Source organism: Eumetopias jubatus, unplaced genomic scaffold (assembly GCF_037043125.1).
Source record: "Eumetopias jubatus isolate StellerSeaLion01/CBP00866 unplaced genomic scaffold, mEumJub1_p1.0 scaffold_2, whole genome shotgun sequence".
In the NCBI taxonomy this organism is placed as follows: domain Eukaryota; kingdom Metazoa; phylum Chordata; class Mammalia; order Carnivora; family Otariidae; genus Eumetopias; species Eumetopias jubatus.
In genome coordinates this window covers 119,350,827-119,377,413 of record NW_028274808.1, presented here as the reverse complement: position 1 = coordinate 119,377,413, position 26,587 = coordinate 119,350,827, and the positions used below count along the sequence as shown (strand labels likewise).

The following is a 26,587-nucleotide window of genomic DNA, read 5'->3' as shown; positions in this document are numbered from 1 at the left end:
AGAAAGTCGTTTTAATAGAAAATGAGTAACATAAAATATGATATTGTTACCCATTAATAGACCAACATTGAAACATTCTTTACAAGGGATAGAAGAGGCAACCACAATTTCTAACTAATAATTGTAAACTTTTAGAAAGTTTTGCTGCTTTCAAGGTCCTTGGAGGTGAATGAAATAACAGGAAGTGAAATATCTACAACATAATGCTAGAAAAACAATGTCTTTAATGAAGGCCATTAGGGTATTTAAAATCATCAAGACTAATACAGATGTGATTAAAATATATTGCAAAATGGCTGCAATGAAGAGTACTCTAAAAATGCAAGGCTAATACTTTGTATCTGCCTAATGCTTTGCGTCCTCAAAGGAATTTTCAAACCCTTACTAATTGACTCTTTAGAAAATTCTTCTAATGTATCATTTACTTTGATTCAATGAAAAATCTAAACAATTATCATTTAAACTATTTAATCAGGGTTATCCTGCAAACACTCTGTGAGGAGAAGCAGAAAGTATACTTGCACATACATCTGTTTTACTTCAGAAGGCTTTAGGAAAGGAAGAAAAGGAACTAGAGCTGAAAGAAGTGTTCAGATGTTTGGTAGACAAAATAATGGCTCCCCTAAGGTGTGCACATCTTAATCCCTGGAGCTGTGAATACAGTAGGTTACATGGCAAACAGAATTAAGGTTGCAGATAGAACTAAGATTGCTAATCAGTTTACCTTGAGATGGGGAGGTGATCATGGACTATCCAGGTGGGCCCAGTGCAATCACAAAGGTCCTTACAACTGAAAGAGAGAGGCAGTAGAGGGGAACCAGAGACATGGCAGCATGAGAAGGACTCAGCCCAATTTTGCTGGCTAGAAGATGCAGAATGGAGCCAGGAGCTGTGGATGGCATCTAGAAACTGGAAAATGCAAGTAAATGGATTCTTTCCTAAGGCCTCCAGAGGAACATAGCCCTGCCAACTTCTTGATTTTAGCTTAGTGAGACCCATTTCAGACTTCTAACCTTAAAAACTGTCAGATAATAAATTTGTGTTGCTTTATGCCTCAATTTTGTGGTGATTTTATATAGCAGCAATAGGAAATGAATGCAGATTTTTAAACACACGTGGACACCACAAGGACAAAGAGTGGCATGAATACCACAGATCGGGCCGTATCCATCAGACTTCACATGCCATCAGTCTAGTTAAAACAGTGGATATAACCATGAGGAAATAAGCTTTTATAGAATATATAAACAGTATATCAATATTACCCTTAGGTGGTTATCCTTGGCAAGATACATCCTTACTCATTATTGGAACATCTCTCTGGAATTCACTGTTGTTTTTATAGTTAAATAAAAAAGGAATTTCCATTATTCTTTGTTCACTTTTGGTGTTTTTACCAGTTTAATAATCCTTATCATTAATCCTACTGGATGCTGTCGCTATTACAATTCTTACTAGTACCGATCTGTGAGCTTCCGCAAGGTATTTACTTTCTCAGTGCCTCAGGCACCACAAGTGCAAAATGGGATAGGAAGAGCACTTGTTCACAGGTTGTTATGAGGTTAAAAGAAGTTAATTCTTGTAAAACACCAGAACAGTCATTGGCATGTATTAGGCACTAGCTATATTTAGGTAGCCTTTTTTATAATTATCATCATCATTGTCGTAATCACTGCTACGCTTATCAGAAACTGCTGAATGCCAGGACCTACTTTGACATACAAGCTTCAGATTTTCTCTCTAGGAATTAGGGATCAGTATTTCCATTTTTTCAGGTTAAGAAACAGAAACAACTTAACCAGGTTGAGGAGTGAGGACTGTTCTATATGGCTAAACTTCTTCTAGGCTTAGTGCTAGATGCCATCTGCTTCCATTACATAAAGCTTTTTCTGTCCCAACCCTTCGAAGGACAATGATACTCTGAGAGACAATTAATTTAGATGTGCACTCCTTATAAAAGGTCACTAATATTGTTTTATGGTCCTACTGTATTTAATATCTGAACATGAACCATCTTTAACCCTGATAGAGAATTATTTTGAGACTGTTTTCTCCTAATGATAAAAATTTGGTTGGAGCCAGGCTGGTTAGCCATGAATAGAACCATATGTAATAACTTTTAAGGGTATTTTCTTATAAAAGTAATATGGGTGCATTGTAAAACATTTGAAAAATAGAGAATAATATCAGAATAAAATTATAACAGTCTTCCCCTCAGAAATAAGTGTTGCTAATATTTATCTTGAATTATATGAGTTTGTGTGTGCCTTCATAAAAGAGTTCACATTGTATATATGGTTGTTTTTTTTTAAAGACTTTATTTATTCATTTGACAGAGAGAGACACAGCGCGAGAGAGAACACAAGCAGGGGGAGGGGGAGGGGGAGAAGCAGGCTTCCCGCGGAGCATGGAGCCCAATGTGGGGCTCAATGTGGGGCTCGATCCCAGGACCCTGGGATCATGACCTGAGCCGAAGGCAGACACTTAACGACTCAGCCACCCAGGCGCCCCTGTATATATGGTTTTGAAATGTTCAATGTGATTTGCACATTGATTTCATGATACATTTTCATTCTTTTATGTCAGAAGAGACATTTTGTAAGATTTAAATCTTTCAAATTTGTAAATAGTTCAATTCTGCATTTTGTGATACTGAAGGATTTATTGATACTTTCTTTCCAAGGTAATACTTTTACACTAACCCTAGGATAAATAAAGTCAAAAGGTTCTTCAACTACAGGTCTTAATGCAATATTATAATCAACTACCTTGTGTTGAGGTAATTTCTAAAAATCCCTTTCCTTTTTATAGTATGTAAGTTCCTTTAGGGGCAGGAATTGTGCTTCACAATCTTTATATCTCTTAAAGTCTGAATAGTTGTTTTGAATAATAATCATTAAGTGATTAGTAAGTAAATATGTGAAAAGGTATAAATGATTATGAAATTGACATTGAGGTACTGTTGGCAACATTATGATACTTATGGATGATTATGGAAAATATCCTGCTAAGTGTCAAAATGCCTGATCTGAAAATCCAAGCAACGAGTGAGACTATAAAATGTTAGAACAGTTTAAATAGGTGATGGGGATTAAGGAGTGCACTTGTCGTAATGAGCACCAGGTGATGTAATGGAATTATTGAATCACTATACTCTATACCTGAAACTAATATCACACTGTATGTTAACTAAGTGGAATTAAAATAAAACATTTTAAAAAAGAAATTAAAACAAAAATAATGTTAGAGGGGCACCTGGGTGGCTCAGTTGTTAAGCATCTGCCTTCAGCTCAGGTCACGATCCCAGAGTCCTGGGATCAAGCCCCACGTCGGGCTCCCTGCTCCGCGGGAAGCCTGCTTCTCTCTCTCCCACTCCCCCTGCTTGTGTTCCCTCTCTCACTGTGTCTCCCTCTGTCAAACAAATAAATAAATAATTTTAAAAAAATAATGTTAAAGCAGTGAGGGTTAAGATCAAGAAGGGAAGGGACAATTATGTGTTAAATATGACTGTCTGGAAGTGTTAATAATTTCCAGTGAATGAACTGTATCATTCGTCTCTCTTTTTTTTTAAAGACTTTTTTTTTTTTTTTTTTATTTGTCAGCGAGAGAGAGACAGAGAGCACAAACAGGGGGAGCGACAGAGGGAGAGGGAGAAGCAGACTTCCCGCTGAGCAGGGAGCCCGATGCGGGACTCAATCCCAGGCCCCTGGGATCATGACCTGAGCCGAAGGCAGACACTTAACCAAATGAGCCACCCAGGCGTCCTACGTCTCTCTATATATTTTTAAGTCTGTTGCTGATTTTCAACTTTGCTTGCGATTGCAAACTACATTAAAATATAAGAATTCCTCAAGTTCAAGCCGTAAAACTTTTAAATACTAATAGTATCTTATTTTTATGCATTCAGAAAAAAATATAGGGGAAAATTCAGTATTTGGATAACTATTTCTCTACACTGTGTTTAAATGTAAGTAACTAAGCAATCAGATTCAATAAATAAAATGGATTATGAAAATTAAGAATAAATTTAAAACATTTATTTTCATATATCCTTGATAGCTCTATCTTTAAAACTTTATATGGTATAGAGCTTCTCCTTATATATTTTTAATAGGAGAGAAGAAATATAGAAACAATTGTAAAAATTCTGTTTCTTCATAACCTAAAATTCTATTTCTTTGTCTGAAAGTTCACATTTTTAAAAGAATTCATGCATAGATTTTATTATATTATACATTTCCAAATGTCAAATATTAATGAAAATATCCCCATCAGGAATTTCCTATGCTTCATTATTTCCGTTCAGAATAGAGTGTAGTATTTAATCTTGTGCAGAATATTAGCCATGGGTAAAGTAATAGAACGTGATTTTTCTTTTTTTTTTTTGGTTTGGTTTTTGTAACCAAGTTAGTGCCTGGGCTGTTAATCTTCCTAATATGGCACGTGGAGAAAGGTAATTAGTAATAGTAAAACAGCAATTTTTATAAAAGTTAGTATGAAGTGGAATACTTTTAAAATTGCTTTTACTTAAGTACATACGGTATAAATCCTCCCCCCATCACCATCTATAGTACTTTATATAGTTTTGGATAAGCATCATAAACACAAAATTCACTTTAGTATTATAATCTAAATTTTAGATATATGATTTCAAATATTGGGTTCTTTGTCTGGAAACAGACAATTTGGCTGTATATGACAAACAAAATCACATTGGTGAAATCAGGTAGATTTTGAGCAAGTTAATGATTTTAGTAAATTAAATTATACATATGCATTCATTCCTTAATAAACAACATAAACCACTTGGATTTTTTTTCTCACTAAAAAAGACTAAAATCTATATTTTTATATATCAGCAGAACTTGAGAGATAATAATGGTAACTGTAATCATCAAATATGGTACTAGAAGTGCTGTCTATATAAAAAAAGACTACAGTAATTCTCAAACTTGAGTGGACTAAAGAATTACCAGGATTGCTTTGGGTATTTCATTGTATGATGGATGATAACCCTAATCCCAATTCTTTCCAAGTCCCAATCCTAATTCTAGGTCCCAATCCCAATTCTTTCCAAGTTCCCAAAGTGGTTCTGGTGCAAGGAATACCTTGACCACATTATGAGGAGAGAATGGAGTCACAACGGGGCAGTGTAGCTCTTATCAAATGTGTAAAAGGGTTGAGGACTTTCCTGGAGGTGCCCGGGGTTTTGATCCTTTGCTATTGTGTGAGCTCTACCCAGAAGTCATGTTTACTAAGAGCAGAAGCCCCAAGAGGCTTTGGGTTGCTTCTGGGCGTGGTAGGAGACACACTTTGCTAGGTCTGCTGTTTCCTTTTAGTCAAGAATGGCTGCGGAGGATGCAGACATCAGGAAGGGGTGGGTTTTTACATGCTTGCTGGTGTTGCTTTCAACAAATGAGTAGAAAATCATCCTAGTCTTCCTTTCAGTATGTACATTTCTAGTGTATAGCCATTTCTAAGATATTTTAGAATCCCCATAGTAGGTTGTGAGATAAACTTCCTGCAGAGGGTTTTGCTAAAGGTGTGTTCTTACTCAGTTATATTCTCATTTTATGACATCATATATAATTCTGCACATAACAAAACTGTTGAAACACATTAGTGTCTAAATGATAATCAAGTATTTGCTTATGTAATTACATTGCAAGATTGCGTTAGAATTTGAGAACATGGAGTGTATTTGTCATGTCCTTGATTTATATACTTCAGTAATAGGAACTGCAGAGCATTCATTTGCACAATTAAATCTCCCCTTAAGTCCATGAAAGGAATTCAGGAAGACAAACAAGCTATTTGGTCATTATTCTTAAGCCATGGCTAGCTGTCCTTCCCCCCCCCCCCCACGGCCATCATCTTGCACTCTGGAAAGAAGAGGTAGAAATGGGGAGTGAGGGAAAGCAAAGAAACCAGGGAATACCAACACAATTTTCTCTTGCTCAGAACTAGGACAGCAAAATTAGATCTGCCAGTGTATCTAAAGGTAATTCTCTTTTTATAATCTGATAACTGACCCTATGCTCTTATCCATTGCAAACCTCAAGGAAGGGACTGCAGTTTAATTCATTTTTTCAAGAATACTGCCTGCATTATGACTTGATACCCAAGCCAGAACTGGTAATCCATGTGAAGTTAAGCCCAGCTCTGTGACTTACTCTTTGATGCCATCTTGAGAGAGCTTGGGCAAGTCTCTCAAACATTCTAACTTGTGTTTTAAGTTTAAAATTTTGTTTTTAAATGAGTTAGAAAACTTTTCTTAAAACTATAACACTGTGAGTAAAAAAATACACCATAAAATTAATGTGACTGTACTTTGTATATTATTAGTATTGAATGGAATTTCAGCCTTTGAAGTATGTCACATTTACATTTAAGTGTTAAGCCACTTTCCAGTAAAAGAAAACTCAGAGATTTGTATTGGGAATGGTGATGGGATAGAACAATAAATATCCCCCTTCAATCCTTAAGTTGTTAAGCAATTGAGAAATAAAACAAAAGAATAAGGCAGAAAGGAAATCAAATATTGCCTTAATTATTGATGAAGTTGTCATGGCTGCTGTGGTGTATACCCATGAGTTTGTAACATGAAATTTCAGAATTAGACAGTTACCCAGCCAAACACAGAAGACCTTGGACCATAGACCAAGAGCTATCAAGAACATATGCCCTTGTATGCTTCAGAAGCTTAACAAAACAACTATAGGTAAGAATTGGGATACTAGTTACAAGCTTATCCTGAATCCCGGTCCCTATTAATGTCTCGTGGTCATTTAAAGAAGATGCAACTTTTAGATTAGAGATTTACTACATTATTAGTGACTAACTTAGATTTGTATCATATTCTGTCTTCATATATTTTAGAATTAGGTAATATGGGTGTATAATAAATAATAAAGTTTAAAATAGTGGCCATTCTGGACATAGTTTTTCAATTTTTATTAATTTCTCAGTAAATTTATCTTTTATAGTCACAGATATTGAGGTACAATCTAAAGTGAAATAAATTTCTAGTGTACTTTTCTATGCATTTGACAAACCCATATAGTTATGTAAATTTAGTCTAGTGACGTAATTCCTCAAGGATATCCTCCTGTTTCATGTCTTCAAGATCTCTACCTTTAGTACCCTAAATTTGTTTAATTATATGCTTTTCTTTGAAATGAACTTTGAATGTTTGTGGAAAGTACTTTGCCACAGGGCAAGATATTTCCAAGATGAATTTCCTTACAACCGTATAAAAACTGATAAAACCTTGAGCCTATTGTGGCTCCAGTAAATATTCACCATTGTGGCATTAGTGATACTGGTTGTTATACTGTCCAATTATACTTGTTATACTGGTCCAATTACTCAGAAAAAAACTGAGAAACGTGAGTTCAAATACATCTTCTCTTTATATAAGTCACAAAGAATATAATGATATTATTGCATGGAAAAAGTAATTTGTAAGGCTCATGTTGCCCAGATATGTTTTCTTTTTTTCTTTTATTAATTTTTTATTTTAATTCCAGTACTGGTAACATACAGTGTTATATTAGTTTCAGGTGTACAATAAGTGATTCAACAATTCTATACATTACTCAGTGCTCATCATGACAAGCGCACTCCTAAATCCCCATCACTTATTTGCCCCATTCGTCACCCACCTCCCTTCTAGTACCCAAGAATTTGTTCTCTGTAGTTCAGATTCTGTTACTTGGTTTGTTTGTCTCTCTCTTTCTCTCTTTTTTTCCCATTTGCTCATTTGTTTTGTTTCTTAAATTTCACATATGGGTATGAGTATAAGTCATGAGTATTTGTCTTTCTCTGACTGACTTATTTCACTTAGCTTTGTACCCTCTAGCTCCATCTATGTGTTGTTGCAAATAGCAATATTTCATTCATTTTTTTGTCTGAATAATATTCCATTGTGTATATATACCACATCTTCTTTATCCATTCATCAGTTGCTGGACACTTGGGCTGCTTCCATAATTTGACCATTGCAAATGATGCTGCAATAATCATAGGGCTCTGTGTATCCCTTTGAATTAGTGTTTTGTGGTTTTGGGGTGAATACCCTGGATTGTGGGGTAGTTCTATTTTTAACTTTTTGAGGGACCTCCATATGCTTTCCCCAGTGGCTGCACCTGTCTGCATCCCCACAAACAATGCACAAGGTTTACTCCACGTCCTCTCCAACATTTGTTGTTTCTTATGTCTTTGATTTTAGCTATTCTGACAGATGTGAGGTGATTCTCAGTGTAGTTTTGATTTGCATTTCCCTGATGATGAGTGATGTTGGGCATCTCTTCATATGTCTGTTGGCCATCTATATGTCTTCTAGATGTTTTCTTAATTAGTAACCTCATTTGTATATTTTAATTAGGAAATGAACCTATCTCTTTCCACTCTTCTTTTACTGAAAGTAGATTAATAGCTCAGGTCTTTTCTTCAAATCAAAGTAGACATGTAAGAGATACAACCCAAAGTTCTGTCAAACTGGGAGAATTTCCTGTCACTGTTCTCTTTCACGGACAGCTATGAATGGGCTCTAATGCAGCAAGCATTCACTCTGGACTGTTGCCAGTATATTTTCAGACCCATTCAAATACTGCTGTCATGCTTCGTTTTTTTCTGTTGACAAGTTAAGTAATTCTCCATGAGGCTATAAGTATGTATTGAGGGAAAGGTGGGCTGGTGTCACAGAAGATTTAGCCACATGCTCATAGATCTTATCGCATACAGACCTACATGGGTCTGGTTGTGTATTTATTATTTCAATTTCCTAACGGAATATGGTTACTCACAACCAAATGTATAATTTGGTGGGTCATATAACACCCAGTTTATGAATGACCAGTTAGGCTACATAAACACTTAGTGTCCTATAGGCAGACTTTAATGTCTATCTGGCCCCAAGTATAACTCACAAGTTAATTTTCAAATAGAAAAGAATCATTGGAAGAATAAGGCATGATCTTTCTCCAAAAAGTTAGGGATATGAGTTGTGGATTTTCTTATTGAGAGTTATCAGAAGTATGAGATAGTACTATTAAAAAGCCCCAATGACTTCTCTGCACTGCAACCTGGCCTTGTAGTAGAACTCTTTCTTAATCTGGCCCCACTCAGAGCTGATATCCTTATTGGTTACCTGGTAAGTGGTCCGGATACTGACCCAGATATGTATGCTACCTTCAGAATGCAAAAAGGCCCATCCAGTGGTAAAATTCAGTAACTTATTTTTCAATACACAGGGGTATCCTGATATGCCTTAAACCATTGGTTGTGTAGAAAGTTGGCCAATGTTGCAGGATACTGAACTTCAGCATGGTGATAAAGCTCACACTTTAGTACGTAAGTGTCATATTAAAGCTTCTAGGGCATTTGCTCTTTATGAGCAAGTTTAATTAGAATCATGTCATCAATTATACATCACATATGTATTATGACATACCTTATGGTATATCAGTATTTCTGCAGACCATATTATGACAGAGAACATAGCCTTGAGGTAAGTCAGTGACAGGTGCTCCTGTCCCTGCCAGGTGAATGCAAACTGCTTATTATCTTTATTGACTGCAATTACAAGAAAAGTATTTACCAGGTCAGTATCTGTATATAGTTTCTATAAGCTGGTTAATTTGTTCCAGTAAAAATATGTGTAGAACAGCAGTTGATATTATGTTTATGAAAATCGACAGTTATTTTGTACTGGCAAACTGATGAGTTGAATGAAGATGTGAAGATATAATCACTATCACATCTTTCACATCTTTCTCGGTGGCACCAATCTTTAGTTATCCCAGGAATATAGTATTTGTTTTAGTTTATGCTTTTGATAGTGGGTGGTGGGTGGATGGAGTTGAACAATTCTAGACACTTATATATTTCCTTTCCTACCATATCTTCATTCTCTGTAAGGATTCTCCCATTTGCTGTGTGTATGTATTGACATTATGTATTGCCCAGGATATTTTTGTGGGCCCACTGGAAATATTGTTAAATATACCCAAGACAAGATTTCCATAAGTTCTCATTCTTACTAGGGTGCCACACTGACATTTTGGGTCTTCAGGAATTTGTGTCAACGGAGATCAGTAACTAATAGGCAGTAGGAAATATGGGTATTCCTTTTTCCCAGTGTACATAGCTGCAGGTCTCTGGAGAAATGCTTAGAGGAAGATTCATTGTATATACGTTTAGAAGCATAGAAGAATCCTTTCTCAAAGGGACATGGCTTTCCCTCAGCCATAGGGCTCGGAGTCTACAAACCAGATAGGAGGCTGTGAATCTCCACTTTCCTCAACTGAAGTCATTTTTTTGCACCCAAATCTAGAATTGTTTTGTTTACAAAGGTAAAACTGAAACTTCATAGGCTATACATATATTTCATTCATAAGGACCTTCAGATGAGTTAGTTACCACAACAGATCCATGCAGTGAAAAATATGTGGATTACTTAAATGGCCTCTAATGCTTAAGTGCTGCCATTCAGACTTCTCTACCAATCCAGACTTCATTATTCCTCATTGACATAAAAAATTCTAATTTGAAAAAAAGAATTTCAATTTGAAGATCCAATTGTTATCATCATGTCCAGGCTACACAGGACATATATCACAGGGCTTTTAATGACTGAATTTCTTAATGCTTAGTAAAGAGAATGTCAGAATACTCTAGAACAAGGATCAGCAACCTGTAACCAATGGGCAAAATCCAGCTGGTGACCTATTTGTGAATAGTTTGTAAGCTAGGAATAGTTTTTATACTTTTAAAGGGTTATAAAAGAAAGAAAAAGAAGGAAAAGGAGGTGAAGCAGAGGGTAGGGAGAGGAAAAAAAAGAATGGATCTTATGTGACCCACAAAGCCTAAAGTATTTACTGTCTAGCTGTTTACAGAAAAAGTTTGCTTGCTGACCACTTTCCTCCATCATAGAAGGCAAGTCTGGCAATGTAATCACATTGACTACATAGTGATGGAGTCCAGATTTTAATTATCCATTCTAATAGGCTGCTAGTGCCACCCCAGGCACTTGAGTTAACACATGAAGTTCTGAATCTTGTAGGAATACAGCCATATTGATGGATTCTGTCAGGTTAAGTCTTCTCTTTTTGCCATCCTTGGTCTAGTAACTCTTAAAATCCATTCCATACATACTTTCCAGACTAATGCTGATATATATATTGGCAAGATTCTATAATAATTTTTGTGTGTGAAATAGTTTTTCTAAAATTCCTTTTACTTATGGGATCTAACGCTAGTTATTGATCTTTTGGGCAATCAGGGATGGGTGTCGGCATAGATGTTGAGAGAAGTTGACATCACTTGTAAGGCAGTTGCCTTAGGTAAAGTTCTTAAAATGTTTGTTTTGTTTTGTTTTGTTTGTTTTTACAAGGGAACACATGTTCCCTCAGTTAAGAATGATCCAGAGATGCTTGGGAATTTAAAGTTCTCAGCTTCATCTATGTCCCCAGTCTCTCTTGAGTCTTATGATTCCACACTTTCTTAAACAGTGTCCTCACATTGGTTTAAGAATACTGGAGGGGTTTGCCTGCTACTGGAGCTGTAACCCTGTCTTTGTGCATATGCATGCTCTCTAGGACAGTCAGAGAAGCCATTATACACCCCTCGCCCCATTTCGGTTGTAATGTAATTCCTGTTTCCACAATATTAACTAAATTCCATAGGCACTTGATCTCCCAAAACTTTCCGCTCCGTTGACAGTCCATACCAAATTATCCCTGGTGAAAAATTGAGTCATTATGTTGCTTCTGCATGCCATAAATTGCCAATCTATTATTTTCCTTTGGCAAGGGTTGCTTGTATTCTCTGCAATTATGAAAGCAACACAATTCCAAAATCCATCTCATAGAATCTATTTCCTGTGGCCACTCCTAGTATCTAGTATTTATCAGGATCCTGGCAGGAAACAGATGTCACCATCAGAGATTTTAACTGAAAAAAAAAAAATAATAAACATGTGCAGGGCTGAAGAACCCAAGAAGAGATAGTTAAGTATTGGAAGACTAACAGCAGGACTCCTTTACTACCCCTGTAAGGGAAGGGGAGGGAAGATGGTTGCTAGAACTGCATGCAAACTAGAGCCAGGGAAGAAAAGCCGCAGAAAAGAGGGCCACAAAAGAAAGAGGTACTGCCAAAACCAGAATGGGGAAGTGAATGAGAGAGCTAGTAGTTAACCCTATCATTCCTTTCTCTCACCTGCTAATGTTCTGATGGTGCTTTCCACTGGGGTAGGCACAGGAGCCTGAGTGATGTAATACATATGGGAGGAATCAGTCTGGACAGATCATAAAAAATATACAGGTCCTAAGGAGATTATTCTTGAGGATGAATTGAAGAAATGAGAAACACTTAAGAGACTATGTAAGGTGATACTATTACCAAATTCAATTAATTCTGACAGTGTTTTTTTGTTTGGAGCTAGTCAAATTCTCTGAAATCAGAATTCATCTTAAAATTTATAGTATATTGGGGCACCTGGGTGGCTTAGTCAGTTTAACGTCCAACTCTTGATTTCAGCTCAGGTTATGATCTCAGGGTTGTGAGATCAAGCCCTGTGTTAGGCTTGGTGCTAGGGCATGGAGACAGCTTCAGATATTCTCCCTCTCTCTTCCCCTCCCCCTTCCCTCTCTTAAAAAAAATTATAGTATATTATAGTTTATTTGACCACAGTATTTTTTTTCTTCGAGGAATAACAAATAATAGCCTATTTTATGGTCAATGTTGTGTTAGACTGAATAATCTATAGAGTAATGGCAATAAAAGGAGGGAAAGGATATGGACATTGCAGAAATAGGATTCCACAAATTTGCACTGTTTGAAATATTTTAAAATCTACTCACAAATATAGAATCTTTTATGTTTACAGTTTTAAATAAACTATAACAATTTGTATCAGAGATTAAAAACTGGTAAAGGTGGAGGAATTGAACATTTGCAGTTTATATATGAGGGGTAGAAAGTCTTTGCAGAATAACCCTGCAATAGGGGCGCTTGGGTGGCTCAGTCGTTAAGCGTCCGCCTTCGGCTCGGGTCATGCTCCCAGGACATGCTCCCAGGGTCCTGGGATCGAGTCCCGCATCGGGCTCCTTGCTCCGCGGGAAGCCCGCTTCTCCCTCTCCCACTCCCCCTGCTTGTGTTCCCTCTCTCACTGTGTCTCTCTCTGTCAAATAAATAAAATCTTAAAAAAAGAGAGAATAATCCTGTAACAGTTCACACTATGCTTTTTTTACAGAAAAGAAAAAAATTGTCTTACAAGGTTGTTCTGTGAAGCACAAAAGCATTTGTTTACATCTTAAAAGGAAGAAGAAAGAGGAAGGTTCTGCATTCATATAAAAATAACTTTTCCTGGTTGTTCTTCATCATAGCTGAAAAGCGTAATCTTAAATTGATGTGTTCATGCCTTCCCGTACTTGAGAGGAAGAGCTAAGTTGACACACACACACACACACAGAGAGAGAGAGAGAGAGAGAGAGAAAGAGAGAGAGAAAGATTTGCCCTGAAGAAAACTCTGAGAATTGGACATGAGTGCAGGTAGTTGATTTAGGGGATGAGCCCATGAAGCACTAGTGAAAAAATAGGTAATGTGAGACAAGAGGAGAAAAGCTAATAATGTGTATATTAATAAGCATAATAACACAATAGACAATTACAATTCAACATCACTGGGGATCCTCTAATTACTGTGTAGAGTAAACCCCAGAATTGTCCCAATTCTGGGATGGGAAAGCTGTTATTTACACATTGATTTCCATCCCTCTCTGACTAAGAGTTGCCTCCCAGCCCTCCCTGCCCTAAATCCCCACACCTCCGAGCTGCCAGGCAGACACATGGCACTGAGGAAGCTCCCTCAGAACATAGAAACTCCTCAGGCAGCAAAACAGAGGTTGGAAATGGTCAGTGTGCTTAACAGCTGACCACTAACCTGCAGCTCTTGGGCCAGGAAGATATGGGATGTACATTAGCAGAATCTGCTATACGAGGTACACAGAAAACACCTGGCATTTTTTTGCCACTACGAATAAGTGAGATTAACCAATTTTCCTGGAGGAGAAACATGAGTTATAGTATGTTTTACTACCTTAATGCCTTTGAAAATATCCCCAGTTTTGTTTCCTTTTTGTACCAGCTAGAGTACAAAGTTAGAGCATGAGAGAAGTTTGGTCCCATTTACTATGTATTTTGAATAATGATTATATTTGTGTATGTGTGTGATTCTATCAAGATTAATGTTCATGTTATCACTACTGAGTCCATTATGGCTATAAGTCATTTTTTTGTAATTTTCTGCTCTTTTTTCTTCTGCACTTTGGTCACCAGGTAGAAAAATATAATATTGAAAAGATGCATTATGCTATCTTTCTTCATTATGCACAGACATGGGTAAGAGATGGGATCTTATTCAAAAAGAAGAAAATATGCCATTTGAAACTATGCATATGTAATAGGAAGGATTTTGATTCATGATCAGTCTCATTCTTTTGGTAGTATGTAGTATAATCTGTTCTCAGTGCAAAAGCAATTATTGATATTAATTATTGATACAAATTTCCTTCAAGTTAAAAAAATTTGTTATAGTATTTTATAGGATAAATAGAAGGCATCATTATGGAATCTGAAAGAACACTTTAGAGTAAATTTATAAAGATTAATATGACTGTATTCTGTTCTACCATTATAAAATGCTATCATTTACATTATGCTCCTAGACTGGAGATTTACATTTTAAATAATTTATTTACAGACCTTAATTGAATCTTCAAAAGTAATTTCCTTTTATTTTGATGAGTCTTTCCAGGAATGAAAATTTTGTGTTTCTGTATTTCAGATTCATCTTTTTTTGTTTCATTTCACAGCCTATAAAAGTCGGCCAATCTTAATGACAATAACCTTCCTTAAACTGGCAAATAATGATTTAGGTTTGATTATTTCAAGTGTGTAAAACAAAGGCTAGTAGGTTCCTCATGAGAATCAATAGAGAACTGTTGTTGGGGCTACAGTCCAGATGTTACTCAAGGACAAACTTCTGTTTTCTAGAATAAGGAAGAAGAACACCGTGGCTATGAAAGGACCTTTTATTAACTTTTGCATTTTGACTCAGCATGGTTTCAATCCGAAAAGATTGGAAGGCATCTTTGTGGCCCTGACAAGTTACTGAATCTCTCTGAGGCTCAGTGTGATCAGCAGTAAAGTAAGAATAACAGGGCAACTCCATGTAGTTTTATGATTATTAAATGAAATAATACATGTTACATGCTTAGCAACATGCCTATTACATGGAAAGTCTCAGTAAACAATAACTGAGAAAGTTAAAGATTAAACGATTGAAATGATTTTATAGAGAAGAAAGGGATACCATTTAATGCTTATCTTTGGGCTTTTGAAAGTTGTCATACAGGGGTTATTGACTGTAAGTCAAATATAAATTTAAAAAGAAGGCTCAGTTTCAACCCAAAAATAAAATGGCCATAGAGTATTGAGAAAGACTACCTATCTACTTTTTCTTGGGAAGTTTTGAAAGATAAGTTATGATTGTCTTTAGAATTGATTTTCTATGGTAGTGTGATACCCAACTACATAACATGGAAATATTCATTCTATACTTTAAAGATTTTATTTGTTTGTTTGTTTTAGGGAGGGGGGTGGGTCAAGGAGCACAGGGAGAAGGACAAGCAGACTCCGCACTGAGCATGGAGCCCTACCTGGGGCTCAGTCTCATGACCCTGAGATCATGACCTGAGCCAAAAATCAAGAGTCAGATGCTTAACCGACTGAGACCCCAGGTGCCCCTCATTCTGTACTTTCAAATATCCTCAAACCTTGTTCTATAATTTTATTGATTTAAGTTTTAGAGTCAAGAAGATAATTCTATAAGTTCTTCATAGATAACCATACTCCTGGAGTACATGATATGTTCTATTTCCTCTTTTTCTTTGGTGGGAACCAGAGTCCCAGTAAGCTTTCACACTCTTTGTATACTTGAGCTTAACTCATAGGCTGCTAAATATTGACTAACCCAATTCATATCACTATGAAGAATCCGTCTTAATCTTTTAAATAATGTTATCGTGTCCTTTGTCGTTAGAGGTTAAAAGTACAGGCTGTAGGGTCAGACTGCCTGCCTTGGAATCCTAATTCTAATACCACTTCAGTTTTCCCATCTGTAAAATGACAATAATATTTGAACCTACTCAATAGGGTAATTTTGAGAATGAAGTAAAATGATATATGTAAAACACGTAGAGTCCTAGTTTATTTGAAGCACTTGATGGCTCACATTATTAGTTTTATCTTTACTCTTTATTTTATAACCATACAGTAGCTTACCCTGGTTATGTATAATGGAAAGAAAGCTCTTTCTCTACTCTTCCTCAAACATAAGAATACTGAATTATGGCATCATGTTTATGTTTGTTCAACAAGTATTTATTTAGCATCCAGGCTGGGTGAGACACCTCACAGAGAATAACAGAACTACCCTAATGACTCATATACAACTTGTGTTTGATTCCCATATGTTTTCTGCCAGATGCCGTTTTCATTCTGCAAACATAAGTATATTAAAAAATCTACTGAATACCTGTTCAAGAAATTGTGGTAGGCATTGTCTAAGAATCAGAGTTGAAAGAGAAAGCATCTGTCCTTGGAGATGATATTTATATCATGAGAAAGGACATAGATAATTCAGTAAAAATACAATACCTCTCAAAATCATTATAGTATTAATTGGCCCATCAGTGTTGTAGAAAATACAAGCTTTATATCCAGAAGAAAAAAAAAAGATAATCATGGATGATAAGTTTTGGTATTTTGCTCTTTGTATTCATGATAATACCTTACCACTGATTTTTTAAGGATGATTATTTTGTTTTATAAAGTAATACAGGTTTAACTACAGAAATATAAGCAATATGGGAAGTTTTTAATTTTTTATTTATTTACTTTTATTTCTTAAGATTTTATGTATTTCTTTGACAGAACGAGAGAGCACAAGCAGTGGGGAGGGGCAGAGGGAGAGGGAGAAGCAGACTCCCTGCTGAGCAGGAGCCCAACATGGGGCTGGGCGGATCCCAGGATCCTGAGATCATGACCTGAGCTGAAGGCAGATGCTTTACTGACTGAGCTACACAGGTTCCCCTGGAAGAGTTTTTTAAAAAGAAAGCAATATATCTCTCACGGTCCTATCTTTCATGGATAACTGTTGCTAACAATCAATAAAATTATTTTAAGTAGATGCTCACAGAGTGATTGTTTAAAAATGAGATTATATTCTACATGCTATTTTTAAATAAAATAAATTAATATAAAGTAGAATTGAAAGACATATTAATTTTCAGATAAAAATCTTTACTTGGAATACTCTCTAAATTATTATTGTTTAGGGAAAATGATACAAAAAATAGTGAGAGAATGGAATCATTTTTAAATTCATATTTCAAATTTAGGAGGTATTAAACAACTAAATTCTATGAATGATGAGGTTAATATTTTATACTATTTTTTCCTCAAATGCTCAGCTTTCCCATCCCATGAGTACTTTTATTTCATCAAGATTTTTAACATCTCCATTTTGTAGTACAATCATAATCCCATCAATATTGTGTCTTTGTTCTGTATGTACTTGAATTCAACCTACCATGTGTTCTTTTTTCAAACTTTTTACATTTCCATTTTGTTTACTTTGGTTCTTCTATTTGTAGCCTGTATTTTCCTTTGTTATTTAAATTTTGATTATGGTTACACTTGCATATTGAACAATAATAAAACATCTATAATGAAAACCAGCAGTCCTCTGCTCTCCCCCTCACCAAAGACAATTCCATTCCCCATAGAACCTGAAGAATCATAGTTCTTTCAAATTTTTCCTTTTTGTTGTTCTATTCCATGTTTCAAAAAGATACATCTATACTACAACTTCTTGATTTACTAATTCTAACTAGTATCTGTTGGTTTCCTGTAATGTGCTCTGGCTCTTCCTCCCTTATAATTATCACCTATTATAACTCCCTGCTGGTGTCTAGGTCTCTTGCATAGCTGTCATCATGGATCTTTCTTCTTTCTTTTGATACTTTGCTTTTTTATTGCAGAATAATATACACACACAATCTAAGATATACAGATAAATGATTTTATATATATATATATATATATACTTTGTATGACAGCCATTCAGACCAAGATGAGAACATTTCCAGAATCCCAGCAGGGTCTCCCATGCCAACTTTCATTTATTAATCCTGTGCCCAGATATTCTATCTGTATCACCATGGATGTTATTTTTTCCTGTTTTTGAACTTCATATAAATACAATCATGCAGTATATACTCTTTTTCTTCTTTCACCCCATCTTATGTCTTTGAATTTATCCATGTTGCATGTAGCAGTGGTTCATTTTCACTGCTATACAATATTCTATAGTATGAATATACTATAAAATTATTTTTGTAAGAACTTTTATATAATTCATTCTAACCTGAGCTTGAAATTGCTCTGAAGAAATCTTTGACTAACTTAACATTTTCCTCCTCCTGGGTGACTTTCTCTTCCTTCCTGAAAACATGAAGACATTTTATAATAATCATTAAACTAAGGTTAATTTAATCAAGATAGATTTTCCCTTGACAATTTTTCTTAGAAACATGATAATGCCCCATTGATACATGGAACTGGTTCCTTTTTCTTTCATATTTTAAGGATTTTTAAAATTATATTTTAAAATATTTTCTCTTCTACTTTAGCTTTTAGATTATCTTCTTATTGAGTCTTTTTCTTTTTTGTCTCTTACCCAGATATATCATATTTTTCCCAATTGCTGTAACGTTGTTCTCTTTTTCTGCATTTACTGTGAAAATATCAAGCTTTTCTTTTAGTCCAGAAATTAAAATATTATCTGAGTTCAACCTAGCTATTGGTTTTTCTAATTTATATGTTATCTGGGTAATGGTACTGTTTTGGCTCAACTTGTCTCCTTATCTTTTATATACTTTTAAATGATACTTTTTTAAAAAAGTTAAATTTGTCTTTGAACTCTAATTTTATTTAATCTCAGGTCTTTTTATACTATAGGCAACTTTTTTGGAGTTCTTTTCTTCCCTGCTTATGATTTCTACTAGTCTCTGCATACTATGTTACTTTCATTATTTTTATGATCATATTATTACTCTTATTTACATTAATCTCTCCCCACAACTACAAATTTATATTGTTAATCTTTTCATTTTGCTTGTGTTCCTCTTAGCTCTGTTTACGCTTTCTGTTTGCTTAATATAGTGTGGACAAATGATTCTTTAAATACCCCTCCCTATCTTTTTTGCTACTTTTTATTTTTCCCTTCAAGCTACAGTTTAGGTGACAAAAATCTACATACACTCCAGTTACTTTTTTATGACCTGAAAGAAAAGGGGAGAAGAAGCAAAGTGTCCTGGGTTGGAGGTCCTGGGTTGTAGTCTCTAATGAGACCTGTTAAATGTCTGTGAGGCCCCTCTCCTCTGCCCAAGGATGCACTTGAGTTCCTGTGGGATTTGCCTGGCTTTCCTGACTCAGCTGTGAGCCCTGGCTTGTGGAGAGTCCTGACAGTCTTTCTTACTTCTGCAGACACCTCGTGATTAGTTTCCGAATGGGGAAGAGATGCATAAGCACTCTGATGGTTTTGGTGATGACTCAAGTTTCTTTATCAGAATTGGTTATGGGGTCAGAGAGAGGTTTAGGATTAGTGTTGTCCCATCAGAACCTTTTAATTATTTCATCAGCCTGAAACTTAGTTTATGACATAAGATAGTACCCGCTTTATTTCATTTCTGCTGTTGAATTTCTTTCTTTTTTAAAATTTTTGTTTTGTTAGTATTCTGGGCATGGAAATTCCGTCACCTGTCTTTATGCAGTCATCTTTACCTGGAAATAAGATTGGAAAGTTCCTTAAAGAAAATTCTCTCAGGGCGCCTGGGTGGCTCAGTCGTTAAACGTCTGCCTGCCTTCAGCTCAGGTCATGGTCTCAGGGTCCTGGGATCAAGTCCCGCATCGGGCTCCCTGCTCAGCGGGAAGCCTGCTTCTCCCTCTCTCACTCCCCCCTGCTTGTGTTCCCTCTCTCGCTGTCTCTCTCTGTCAAATAAATAAATAAAATCTTTTAAAAAAATAAAAGAAATAAAAAAAAAATTCTCTCATACCTTCACAGAACAATCTGATTCCTTACGTAGGGCTTATTTATTTATTTACTTTTACCTTCATTTAGTAGAAGAAGAAACAATAGCTCAAAGGAGTTAAATACTGTGATCTAGGTAAATTTTGTGGTTATGGGCACAGCTGTGCCTGGTAGCCTAGCTCCTATAACCCACAAAATATTCTTTTTAGTTGAACACCCTGGTTCACTCTGGTACAATGAGTACAGTGTAGACTCGCACAAAGCATGAACTGTGTTGACCTTCAGGATTACTTTAATCTTGTGTGATTTCAGAATGGGGATAACATGAATTATATTATTGGTCTCTGGCATAATAAAAGTAACATATTCCCTAGAGAATACATAAAAATTTTTGAGATTAATAATATAATCTGCTGTTAGCATTTCAAACGTAAGAAAATTAATACACTATTTTCTCTTTTTCCAGAAAATACAAGAGACATCATAATGATATATGAAGAAGATGCTGAGGAATGGGCTCTGTACTTGACGGAAGTTTTTTTACATGTTGTGAAAAGGGAAGCAGTCCTGTTATATCGCTTGGAGAATTACTCTTTTTGGGATTTGGAATTGCTGAGCTTAAACTCTTACAAATGTAAACTTTTAATATTATCAAATGGCCTGCTTAAAGACCTAACTCCAAGGAAATGTCAGTTTCTGGAAAAGGTACTTCATTCACCAGAAAGTGTGGTTACTCTGCTGTGTGGGGTGACGAGTTCAGATCAGCTCTACAAATTACTAAATATCGCTGGAGGCAAATGGGAGATGTCTACTGAGCAGGAGCCCCAAGATTACATCGCTGTAATCGAGAGTATCATATTCAGAGGTAGTGTTGCCCAATCTTCTTTATATTTTTTTTATAATTAAGAAATCTAAAGGTTTTTTTTCACTGATGAATATTTGATATTAGGATAAAAAAGAAAAACGGAAGCCAACTCTATGTTGTATGTATGTTGCACTTTTCTCAAATGCATGAAGGTTCTTAATTTTTAGCTATATTCCAGTCAGGGCTTATCAGTTGTTTTAAAAATAGTTTATAAATATATTCCTTAGGGTGGTCTGGTATAAGCTCATACTTGGTAGAACAAGTATGGTATGCTATACTATATGGCAGTTTGGTTCTAAAAGCTGGTTTCTTACTAACTGGTAAGGCTTGAGTTAGTATCTACCCTATTACTGTTACAAGTCAGTAGGAGTCCAAGTTTGAAGGTCTGTTTTAGAATTATAAAACTTCTGTTGTGCTGATAATTGTATGGCATCTATTAGGATGATATGGAATACTGTTACTTTTATTAGTTTTAAATAAAAAAAATTGTTTTAATCATATAGCCACATGTCAAAGAGCAGAACACAAAGTTCCCCTTTGGTAATTAATTACAGTTCCATTTAATAATGAAAACTCTGAAGCTCTCTAATGTTAAAAAGTTTCTCCCTCCCCCCCACCCCGTTCTATTCTGCTTCTGCCTGAGTGTGGAGGCGGGGCTGTGGCAGCTGCATTCCTGCTTTTCTCAACCTGTGTTTAGCCTCTAATTTCCAGTGTTCTAGCTATGGCTCCCTCTCCTGCAGGGAAGCGGTGGGGTTCTGATTTTCTATTGGCCATATCAAATATGTTGCCTCCTTTTCTTGGGGCATATTTCTGGGTTCTTTGGAGTTACCTTCATTCACTGGGATGTGTCACCTGCGGCGCCTTAATGAGATGACTGTGTCCTCTCTTGAAGCTCCTGCTTGTGGTGGTCCACCCACTGTGGTTTCTTACTGTTGATATCTATGGCTCTCTCCTGTGTCACTTTTGATAGGTATCACTCCACCATTTCCCCCAGCTGGCCTTTTCTTTCATTTGGCCCACATCTGTCTGTGAAAACATGTGTTTGTCTTTTCCCTGTCAAACTCTGGGCATGAAGGCCATTTTCAGTATAGCCAACACCATCTTACCCTCAGAGCAGCAACACAGCCACAGCCTCTTGCTTTGAGTCGTTTCCGGGCATGGGTCTAGCACGAATCTTGTTCTGTCAAACCAGAGAACATCTATCAATCCCCGATGCTTTGCTGGAGGCCTTGTCACTGTGCTTGAAAATGGTGCCATCCGTCTGTCTTCCCCATGGGGGATGGCGGGATGCACAGCATACCAACTACTCTCTTTAAAAATCCTCTTCCTATTTTCTAGCATTCCAACCTCTTCAAATTCAGAACTCTCTAAGCCATGTCTTATAGTTATCTATTGTTGCATAACAAGTTACTCTAAAATTTAGCAACTTAAAACAGCAAATGATGATTGTATCAAAGTTTCTGCAGTTAAGGAATCTGGGAGCTGCTTAGCTGGGAGGTTGTGAATCAGGGTATCTTGTGAAGTTCAGTCAAGCTGTCCAAAGGTACAGTCATCTGAAGGCCCCACTGTCCACTAGGGGAAGATTTACTTCCAACAGGAATGTACATCGTTGGCAAGTTTGTTATTTTTTTTATCATCTCACTGGATGGAAGTCATCTTTCATAGATTCCTGAGGAAGGGCCCTTGGGAGCAACATTTCTGAAATTTTGTGTGTTCAAAATTCTTGCATGTTTGTTGCTTGGAGTATAGTTGGGCTAAGGACCATTTTGCTCTTCTTTCTTTTAGCATTGTAGAATTTAAGAAATTCTTATTTACCCGGCTGAATAAATGATTCTTTTTTTTCTTTATTAACATATAATGTATTATTTGTTTCAGGGTACAGGTCTGTGATTCATCAGTCTTATACTCACCATAGCACATACCCTCCCCAGTGTCCATCACCCAGCCACCCCATCCCTCCCACCCCCCACCACTCCAGCAACCCTCAGTTTGTTTCCTGAGATTAAGAGTCTCCTATGGCTTGTCTCCCTCTCTGGTTTTGTCTTATTTCATTTTTCCCTCCCTTCCCCTATGATCCTCTGCCTTGTTTCTCAAATTCCACATATGACTGAAATCATATGATAATTATCTTTCTCTGATTGACTTATTTCGCTTAGCATAATACCCTCTAGTTCCATCCATGTCATTGCAAATGGCAAGATTTCATTTTTTGATGGCTGCATAATATTCCATTATATATATATATGTACCACTCTTCTTTATCCATTAATCTGTTGATGGACATCTAGGCTCTTTCCATAGTTTGGCTATTGTGGACTTTGCTGCTATAAACACTGGGTTGCACATGCCCCTTCAGATCACTACATTTGTATCTTTGGGGTAAATACCCAGTAGTGCAATTGCTGGGTCGTAAGGTAGCTCTATTTTCAACTTTTTGAGGAACCTCCATACTGTTTTCCAGAGTGGCTGTACCAGCTTGCATTTCCACCAACAGTATGGGCTGTTGCAACAAGAGGGCTCCCCTTTCTCCACATCCTCGCCAACATCTGTCATTTCCTGATTTGTTAATTTTAGCCATTTTGACTGGTGTGAGGTGGTATCTCATTGAGGTTTTGATTTATATTTCCCTGATGCCGAGTGATGTTGAGCACTTTTTCAAGTGTCTGTTGGGCATTTGGGTGTCTTCTTTGCAGAAATGTCTGTTCATGTCTTCTGCCCATTTCTTGATTGGATTATTTGTTCTTTGGGTGTTGAGTTTGATAAGTTCTTTATAGATTTTGGATACTAGCACTTTATCTGATATGTCATTTGCAAATATCTTCTCCCATCCTGTCAGTTGTCTTTTGGTTTTGTTGACTGTTTCTGCTGTGCTAAGCTTTTTATCTTGATGAAGGAATAAATCCCACTTGGTTGTGGTGAATAATCCTTTTAATGTACTGTTGGATCCTATTGGATAATATTTTGGTGAGAATTTTTGCATCCATGTTCATCAGGGATATTGGTCCATAATTCTCCTTTTTGATGGGGTCTTTGTCTGGTTTAGGAATCAAGGTAATGCTGCCCTCATAAAATGAGTTTGGAAGTTTTCCTTCCATTTCTAGTTTTTGGAAGGGTTTCAGAAGACTAGGTATTAATTCTTCTTTAAATGTTTGGTAGAATTCCCCTGGGAAGCCATCTGGCCCTGGGCTCTTGTTTGTTGGGAGATTTTTGATGACTGCTTCAATTTCCTTTCTAGTTATGGGTCTGTTCAGGTTTCCTATTTCTTCCTGGTTCAGTTTTGGTAGTTTATACTTCTCTAGGAATGCATACATTTCTTCCAGATTGTCTAATTTGCTGGCATGTAGTTTCTCATAATATGTTGTTATAACTGTTTGTTTTTCTTTGGTGTTGGTTGTGATCTCTCCTCTTTCATTCATGATTTTATTTATTTGGGTCCTTTCTTTTCTTTTTGATAAGTCTGGCCAGGGCTTTATTGATCTTATTAATTCTTTCAGAGAACCAGCTCCTAGTTTCGTTGATCTGTTCTACTGTTCTTTTGGTTTCTATTTCATTGATTTCTGCTCTGATCTTTATTCTTTCTCTTCTCCTGCTGGTTTAGGCTTTACTTGCTTTTCTTTCTTCAGCTCTTTTAGGTGTAGGGTTAGGTTATGTATTTGAGACCTTCTTGTTTCTTGGGAAAGGCTTGTATTGCTATATACTTTTCTCTTAGGACCGCCTTTGCTGCATCCCAAAGATTTTAAACAGTTGTGTTTTCATTTTCATTTATTTCCATCAATTTTTTAAATTCTTCTTTAATTTCCTTGTTGACCCATTCATTCTTTAATGGTATGCTCTTTAGCCTCCATGTCTTTGAGTTCTTTCCAACTTTCCTCTTGTGTTTGAACTCTAGTTTCAAAGCATTGTGGTCCAAAAATATGCAGGGAATGATCCTAATCTTTTGGTACCAGTTGAGACCTGATTTGTGACCCAGAATGTGATCTATTCTGGAGGATGTTCCATGGGCACTAGAGAAGAATGTGTATTCTATTGCTTTGGGATGCAATGTTCTGACTATATCTGTGAAGTCCATCTGGTCCAGTGTGTCATTTAAAGTCTTTATTTCCTTGTTGATCTTTTGCTTAGATGATCTGTCCATTTCAGTGGGGTGGGGATGTTAAAGTCCCCTACTATTATTGTATTATTGTCAATGTATTTCTTTGATTTTGTTATTAATTGGCTTATATAATTGGCTGCTCCCATGTTAGGGGCGTAGATATTTACAACTGTTAGATATTGTTGTTGGATAGACCCTTTAATTATGATATAGTGTCTTTCCTCATTTCTTATTATAGACTTTGTTTTAAAATCTAATTTGTCTGTTATAAGGATTGCCACCCCAGCTTTCTTTTGATATCCATTAGCATGGTAAATGGTTTTCCACCTCCTCACTTTCAATGTGGAGCTGTCTTTGGGTCTAAAATGAGTCTCTTGCAGACAGCATATTGATGGGTCTTGTTTTTTTATCCAATCTGATACCCTTTGTCTTTTGATTGGGGCATTTAGCCCATTTACATTCAGGGTAACTATTGAAAGATATGAATTTAGTGCCATTGTATTGCCTATAAGGCGACTGTTACTGTATATTGTCTGTATTCCTTTCTGGTCTATGTTGCTTTTAGGCTCTCCCTTTGCTTAGAGGACCCCTTTCAATATTTTTTGTTGGGCTGGTTTCGTGTTTGCAAATTCTTTTAGTTTTTCTTTGTCCTGGAAGCTTTTTATCTCTCCTTCTATTTTCATTGACAGCCTAGCTGGATATAGTATTCTTGGCTGCATATTTTTCTCATTTAGTGCTCTGAATATATCATGCCAGTCTTTTCTGGCCTGCCAGGTCTCTGTGGATAGGTCTGTTGCCAATCTAATGTTTCTACCATTGTAGGTTACATATCTCTTCTCCCGAGTTGCTTTCAGGATTTTCTCTTTGTCTCTGAGACTCATAAATTTTACTATTAGATGTCGGGGTGTTGACCTATTTTTATTGATTTTGAGGGGGGTTCTCTGTGCCTCCTGGATTTTGATGCCTGTTTCCTTCCCCACATTAGGGAAGTTTTCTGTTATTATTTGCTCCAATAAACCTTCTGCCCGTCTCTCTCTTTCTTCTTCTGGGATCCCAATTATTCTAATATTATTTCATCTTATGGTATCACTTATCTCTCGAATTATCCCCTCATGATCCAGTAGTTGTTTATCTCTTTTTCTCAGCTTCTTTATTTTCCATCATTTGGTCTTCTATATCACTAATTCTCTTTTCTGCCTCATTTATCCTAGCAGTTAGAGCCTCCATTTTTATTGCACCTCATTAATCGCCTTTTTGATTTCAACTTGGTTAGATTTTATTTCTTTTATTTCTCCAGAAAGGGATTCTCTAGTATCTTCTATGCTTTTTTTCAAACTCAGCTAGCATCTTTATAATCGTCATTCTGAACTCTAGTTCTGATATCTTACTAATGTCGTATTGATTAGGTCCCTCGCAGTTGGTACTGCCTCTTGTTCTATTTCTTGAGGTGAGTTTTTCCATTTTGTCATTT

At 36.3% G+C, this 26,587-nt stretch overlaps 1 protein-coding gene across 4 annotated transcripts in view; it reads left to right on the top strand.

Moving 5' to 3' along the window:
* BANK1 (B cell scaffold protein with ankyrin repeats 1) overlaps positions 1-26,587 on the top strand; it is a 304,887-nt gene that overhangs the window by 13,886 nt on the left and 264,414 nt on the right. For 3 of the 4 annotated variants that reach the window (XM_088021093.1, XM_088021090.1, XM_088021091.1), the window contains exon 2: positions 20,625-21,023. In XM_088021093.1, coding sequence (XP_087877219.1) covers positions 20,625-21,023 — 399 coding nt within the window. Of the gene's footprint in view, positions 1-15,133; positions 15,212-20,624; positions 21,024-26,587 lie in introns of those variants that run through there. The other variant, XM_088021092.1, reaches the window with a different exon arrangement.